Raw genomic sequence first — 7,578 nt, forward strand, 5'->3', positions numbered from 1 at the left:
TAGTCACCCTGTGTGCATGTCTGGTGTGGCTACTCAGCAGCCATACATTACAGGGAATGAAAAAATCTTTTCAATTTGTTATTGTTGCAATTGCATTCTCTTAATAAAACCCAGTATCTACAGTGCAGACTCTCCTACTGAAAGTTTTTGAGATACCTACAAAAAATGTCCAGTTCACCAGCAGTTTAATGCTCTAAAGATTTATTTCAGTCCTTCATGTTGGAGTCTCAGATGTTAACACATGGCAGCACTGCACTTTAAAGATGTTACGTGGAGTCTGCTGACTCCATTGCTTCTTCTGGCACATTTGCAAGTGGCAGGACGTCACGAGGAAAGGTGTACTCAGTCATGTTGCAAAGTCCGGACACCACACAGCAGCTCAAGGCGCTGCGGAAAATCTCCATGTTGCACGCCTCATACCACTCATTGGTTAAAGCGTCGTAGTACTCAACATTCGAAGTGGTGGTGAAGCCGTTGAAACCCCCGACGACAAAGAGGCGATCGTCAATTACCTCAATGCCAAAGTTGCTGCGGGGGGTCAGCATAGAGGACACGAGGTTCCACGTATTGGAATGTGGGTTGTAAGCCTCAGCGGTGTGCAGACAGTTGTTTCCATCGAAGCCACCAACCTAAAAGTAAATACGTGGGTCAAATGATTGAATGTAAGTGTAACCAGCTTCACCGTACCCCTGTAAGAAAATGTACCTGCTATATGTCTTTAGCTGTTTTTGCACAGATACTCCAGAAAATGACTGAAGAATTAAGTTGCAATACTGTCCAAAGTTAATATGTAGCAGATACAAGGAGATTGTTTACCTTAGGTGTGATCTGACTACTGGAAATACTCTGATTGGTTTAGGGTTTTACCTGGATAAAGCGAACAGCTACCTGACATATTCTCATGCTGTTATATGGAGTTTACACATAAAAGTTGTTTAAAAAAGGCCCATTAACGTCCCAGTATTTGCATCCTCACAGGCCCACATTTGTTGGGAATGTCTAGAAAAGATCAGGGTGCAGTGGTGTGTGAAAATGACTTCTGAATTAAAAGGAGAAAGTAAAATAAAGTAGAAGCCAGCTGTTGTGGAAGTCTGTATGAGACCTTTTTTCACTCAAGCCTCAACTACAGCTATTAAAGCACTGTTGTCTATCACACCACGCTATTATCAACAAAGATGAATAGCCCTCGACAAAAAGTATTTGTGTTTTCAGTATAAATGTCTTCACAGCTCTTTTGCCTTTAGTCCAAAAAGGAACATTGAGTTCCAGTCCTTTCTTCCTATAACAGATTAAAGTAGCCCTGACAGGCCTTGGGGCCTAAAAGCCTGATCAAAGACCCTGAGGTCAGCACCAGGGTAAGGTCACTGCATTCTGCTGATAATAACTTTTCCTTTATTTGAATAGAGACTTAGTCTGAATAGAAAATAAATACTAAACGGTAGCTAGCTAAATAAAGAAAGAAGTGTGTCTCAGAAGGTGAGACTAAAATCTTTGCTTTTTACCAAAGGGTGCAGCTGCAAAACAACTAAATAAGTGGTTTTAAGGCAAATAGCAAGATAAAATTTACAGCTAAAATGCCTACCGTCCCCAGAGGATGAGTTCTAATCACTTGGCTTATTCCCTCATTTTTCTAAAGGTGTTGCAGGATGAGTTTGAAATTGTCTCTAACATATGTCCTCTATGGAACGATGAGGATGACAATGTTGGTTTTGAACAAGTATTTCTGTTGTACTGAGTGAAATGTGAAATCATGAGTGAAATCATTAAAGACACAACATTTTGGTAATGGGGAACATGAAAAGAAAAATGAGGCAGAAACATCATTAATCGGTTAAATTAATACATAGAATGAGTAAGAATGCCTTCTCTGAACCTGTGGTCAGGATAGGAATCTGATCATTGATAAATACAAAACAAAGTTAGCAAAATTCTGTGTCAGCCAAATCTGTGTTAAGCCTTGCTGATCAAAGAACATTACAGATTTGATTTGTATGTTACGTGAGTGTCAGCACTACTTTGTGGTCTTACTGCAAAGACATGATCCGCATATGCAATGACACCTATCCCGCTGCGGCGGCTGTTCATGGGACTGATCATCGTCCACTGGTTGCTCTCTGGGTTGTAATATTCAGCTGTCTGCAGAAACTTGTTGCCATTGAATCCACCACAAATGTAAATCTGAAAACAAAAAAGGGACATTAAATATCTTTACATTTCTTAGATTTCAGTTGGAAACAATGTTACCTGTAAGTGAAATGTTTCCACATCATTTGTGAAGTAAGACCGATACTCAGTACCCAAGTGTCCAACTGAACAAAACAAATGTGTAATAACAAATGTGTGTGTTTTACAATTACCTGTCATAAAAACATGTTTATGCACCCAACTTTTACCTGAGTATGTGGGACTTCTTTCAGTCAGAAAGCCAGAAATGAATCAAACATAACATTCAATCAATAAGGCTAATTTTTCTGTTCAGGAATGCAGATAAATAATTGTAATCTGGGATCTTAATATAATAAAATAATGATGTGTTTTACTATTTTTGTAATATCTGTTATATTTTAGTTGACAAGTCAACTCAACTAAAGTACTGTACATAAATGCAAAGATGCACTTGTGATCAGTTAGAAACAAAATAGATATATATTAGTATATTTTTCAACTTTTTAAACTATACTTTTAAATTTGAAAACATGAACACAGAAACCAGTTTGTGACCTATCTTGCGCCTCGCTTCACTGTAAAAATGTGTATTCCCTGACTGGTTGGCAAGTGGTTGCTGGAGGTTGATGGCTGTCACTACCGTGAAATTGTAACCAGGAAGGTGTTGCACCACAAGCCTCCTTGTGTTTCCTTTGGTCGTAAGCAGACTGTTGAGGTTTGCATGGAGTACTCTGACTTGTCTGCAAATACTCACAAACTATTTGCTGTAGAAATCTGTAGAGTCTTTCATACAATCACTGCCTAACCAGCTGAGGAGTACACATTTTTCCCTAGCAACTGGTTGTTACCAAAGGTTGCTGACAGGTCTCTAGGCCTGTGTGCCTGAGACCCTACTCTATTTCTCTGCTACTCTTTTACTTCACCCACCCGGTTGTTAAGTGTTGTGCAGCTGGCGTCGCTCCTCTGTTCGTGCATCGGTGCAATAAGACTCCACTGGTTGATTTCAGGTTGATAGCGCTCTGCACTGCTGAGTTGTACATGCCCGTCGAAGCCTCCCAGGGCATAGATGAACCCATTCAACACAGTCACACTCACATAGCAGCGGCAGGAGTGCATGGGCCCCACCTCCTTACAGGAGCGAGTGGTCAGGTCAAACCTACAGACGCTGGTGAAATGCTCCACCCTGTCAAAGCCACCAATGAAGTAGACGTACCCGTTGAGGAAGGCGGCTCCATGATAAGCACGAGGAAACTCGAGGTTGTTCGTTACGTTGACCCAGCGGTTAGCCCTGCAATCGTAGGCCTCGATGCCGTTAGTTGGATTACCACCACTCCACCCCCCAATGGCCAGCAGGATGGAATGAGGCAGGCGGGGACGAACAAGAGGGTGACACAAGCCAGACATGAAGGGTCTGCTTCCTAGACCATGTATGTCTAAGATGGCATTACTTATCATGGACAGGCACTCAGAATTGGCCCCCACCAGCTCACTAGACAGCACATTGTCCTTTAGGTAGTCTGACGTCATCAATCCCAGTCGGACCTACAGAGAGATGACAGAAGAGAATATGACTTAGAGCAGGGGTGCTCAATACGTCGATCGCGATCGACCAGTCGATCGCAAAGGTAGTATTGGTAGATCGCATGGCATTAAAAAAATAGATGCCAGCCTATCATCCATCCCGTCACTTGATTGATACAGGGAAGCCAGTCAGATGACATCAGATTTTTTCTGACGCTTAGGTCGCTGCGCATGCGCAAACAGTGGCGCGAAGTGTAGTAAAACTGACAAGCTAGTCAGCGAGTTAACTCCAATTTTTAGCTCTCGGTTTTTTCTCTTAAACCTGGCCGTCAGCAGCTACTGTCCGGACTATGCATCCCAGGCTGATTCAATTCAGTGCAAGTCATCAGAGTAAACTCAGGTAATGACAAAAGATTTACATAGTTAATTGTGTTGTGAAATATTGGATATTGCGGTTATGCATGTATATACATTGTAGATATAAAGAATCCTCAATATATTTATAAATAAGTATATGTTTTGGATTTTTGTAGTGGGTAGATCATTTTGACTTGGTCATTTTATAAGTAGCTCACATGCGGAAAAAGTGTGAGCACCCCTGACTTAGAGAATAGAAAAAACACTGAATTTCAACTACATCAGTTTTAGTAAACTCAAGCTTCTTTAGGATAATGCTCCTAATGTTGTTTAATTTTCTTATTGATAGCAAGAGAGCGACCAAAGTCAGACACCATTAGCCTTTTCGTCAGCAGGGACAGTTTTTAGTCATAGCCCTAGCAACTATACTTAATAAATATAATTTATTCTATAGTATGTGTGTAGAGATCTGATACGGTTTTAATGCTCTTGAAGAGAATTTCTTAAATGTGGTTTGGCTACAGCTGAAAAGAGCAACATCTTGAGATATTAAAGCATCCTTACACCCAGATGGAACGACTCAATCTATGACTTAAATGCTGAAGATTTAAGTCCAAACTAAATGTAGTAATGAAAGTTTATAGACCTTGGGCAACAGAGCGGTGAGGTGTTGTTTCCGTTCTGCAGGTACATGGCTAATCCACTTTGTAAGCGCTTCATACACAGTGGTCTCCAACTGCACATTGAGGTCGTCTCTATCAAGGATGTCAGCAAGTTCCTCCACAGTTAGCTGCAGGAACTCCTCCTCAAGAACAACCTGCTTAAAGTTATTGATGATGTAGTGGTAGGCCTTGGCGCGTAGTTCGGGTGATAAGCATACTTTTGTGAACTGCCAAATGCCAACGCAGTTCTCTGGGCACAGTTGCTCCCCGAGGAAGTCAGAGCAGAGTTTCACAATGTCCATTGCATTGAGTTGATCAGCTGCCATGAGAAGTTCCACTACATTTTCCTCCGTTATGGAAACTGAGCCGGTGTATGCAAAGTTAATGATGAGTTCCATCATCTCAGGAGACAAGCCAGGTATGTTGAAGACCTGTTTGTCTGGGTTGCTCCAGCGGATGAAAAGAGCCCTGAGGGTAGAGATGGAGACAGAGTAGAGAATATTAAACGGTGTGGAGGCAACAAGATAATAAACTATGTCATGCACAAGTAAGATAAATATATAAAATCTGTTGACAGGAATGGAAATGATTTCCTAATTACATGTGTTACTATGTGATTACTGTGATAGTCTTGTAATGTCTAGTCCATATTGCCATAGAGTATATAACTCCAAAACAGAGTTTGTACATGTTTAGTGCGCTTGATTGTTGGGTTTTCAATGTCTTTATTACATTGGCACCATGTTTATGAAGCTTTTGCCAAACACAATGCAGTCCCACACCACGACAGAGCCTCCACCGTGTTTTAAAGTTAACTCTAGACACTCACTGTTGTACCTCTGTGACAAATATTGAAATCAACTCCATAAGGCCAGTTTGCCCTGATCTTTAGTCTAGTTATTGCATAATTTGGCATACCTCAGTCTGTTTCCTTTCCTTATGGAAGTTCCAGTGCATGTTGCTTAATTACAGTCTCTGTTTCCCTTCCACAACCATTTCTTTTCTTTTTTTTCCTTAACATTTATTTATTGGTTTTAACAGGTTTTACATGAACCATGAAACCATTTCTGATGAGGTTTCATGATAAGTAGATGGATTAAATGGTCTTGTGTCATGAATTTGCTGCATTCTTTCTTTTTTCTTAAGGACATGACTTTCAGATACTGTTCATTTGCTGTAGAACATTACTTTTTTTTAATACGTGCTACTCCTTGTTTTGCCTCTGTCAGTGTGCCCCGGGCAGCTGTGGCTACAACGTAGCTTGCCATTGCCAGTGTGTGAATGTGTGTGTGAATAGGTGAATGACTGAATGTAGTGTAAAGCGCTTTGGGGTCCTTAGGGACTGAGTAAAGCGCTATACAAATGCAGACCATTTACCATTTGTCTTTAAAATTGATTCTTCACCCTAAGTATGCGTTATGTGTAGAAACAATAATGGTTCATCCTTTGAGTTTTAGTGTCCTTTTTATGCTTGAATGATTCATATATCAGCGTTAAATGGCTTAACAAACAAATAAACAAATGAACAAAAACAAAACCATTCCTCGGGTACAAGCACTGGACTAAAAAGGGTGAAAAATGTCCAAACGAAACCTTTACAAGTCTTCAAAAAAACACGTTGAGAACTATTGCTCAAGTGGACTTTTAAAAAATCATCTGTTTCAAAGCAAAATATAAAAAAATGAGAGGCAACTCAAAACTTTTGCTCAGTGTATAACTGTATAACAAAATTCAACATTTTTAGTATCAGGAAGTCTGGTGTGTCTTACTGTATCAAACAGTGGGGAAGATATTAATATAACTTAATAAAACACTTCAATTAGACTTCACACAATCACCAAGTGATTCACAGTGCTTTTTAAATGGCACATTTACTGAAGTGGAATCTGGAGCTCTGTGAAGGTAAAGATGAAATCTGCAAATGTTTGCATTATGTTTTGGGTGTATCTGTCAGTTGACCGTGACAAAGTCTTTCTATCACAAAAGTTTTATGATTCAACCCGTTCCTTTTTGTTGGCACTGTTTCACAGACTAAGTACATGAATTACATTTTTCACAGGTATAAACCAGTCAACTGTCCTTCACATTATCAGGTAAGCAACTCACCTGAAGTACGGCGTACGGTTACACAGGATGACCCTGTGGACCGGAAATTCAACATCCTCCACTTTGATGATTGCATCACAAAATTGCCCCTCCGAACGGAGTTCATTATACACTGAGCTCGACTTGTATGGCGGCTGGACTTCTTCACTCATCTTGAGTTTTGTGACTGTTTTTCTTAGTTTTTTGTCTGAAGTTTGTCTTGAAGTGTTCAGATCACAAAATCAAACCTAACTGTGGAATTTGGGGAACGGAGCCTATGACATCATCATGACTTGGCAACAGTTGCCCCATAGAATTGTTTTGAAATGTATATTTACATTGTTTTAATGAACCTTTTCATTGCATAAAAGCTTTGTTTTGATTTGATTTGGATTTAAGAAATTGCATATGAGCCTCACAGATAGCATTTGTATGTTTGCCTCACAGAGTTCAAATAGTAAAATAAGCACTTCAAAACACTCTTACGAATGGACTACAATATCATATTTAGCTCATATTCAACGTTAACCTCTCCATGAGGAACAGCGGAGGTCGAAGGCTCTCCTCCTTTGTCACCAAAGGCTACAGGAGACAAGCTATGCAGACAAACTAGTACAAAGATACCGGGTGAAGTATTTTGGTTTTTGATTGAATCACAGGTCTCCGGACCGTGCTCTCTCGGGCTCCGTGCTTATGTGTTTAAAAATCTCTTAAACCATATTAAAATTGTTTAGTTAAACTTGTGCTTTTGTAACGTTCAGTATGGCCGGAAATACAGGCTGCATGC

The 7,578-nt window shown here is 40.2% G+C and overlaps 1 protein-coding gene across 1 annotated transcript; it reads right to left on the reverse strand.

Moving 5' to 3' along the window:
• Nucleotides 1–213: 213 nt before the first annotated feature.
• Nucleotides 214–7,103, reverse strand: LOC147309677 (kelch-like protein 10). Its single transcript, XM_086269575.1, has 5 exons — nt 6,813–7,103; nt 4,691–5,174; nt 3,094–3,708; nt 2,029–2,178; nt 214–629 (listed from the first exon to the last, which is right to left on the reverse strand). The coding sequence occupies exons 1-5, from the start codon at nt 6,962–6,964 to the stop codon at nt 267–269; spliced, it is 1,764 nt and encodes a 587-aa protein (XP_086125701.1). The 5' UTR covers nt 6,965–7,103; the 3' UTR covers nt 214–266.
• Nucleotides 7,104–7,578: the final 475 nt, after the last annotated feature.

Source organism: Aulonocara sp. 'chitande type north' Nkhata Bay, linkage group LG17 (genome assembly GCF_057382095.1).
Source record: "Aulonocara sp. 'chitande type north' Nkhata Bay isolate Kocher_YH1m ecotype deep benthic linkage group LG17, A_spYH_male_GT1.1, whole genome shotgun sequence".
Taxonomy (NCBI): domain Eukaryota; kingdom Metazoa; phylum Chordata; class Actinopteri; order Cichliformes; family Cichlidae; genus Aulonocara; species Aulonocara sp. 'chitande type north' Nkhata Bay.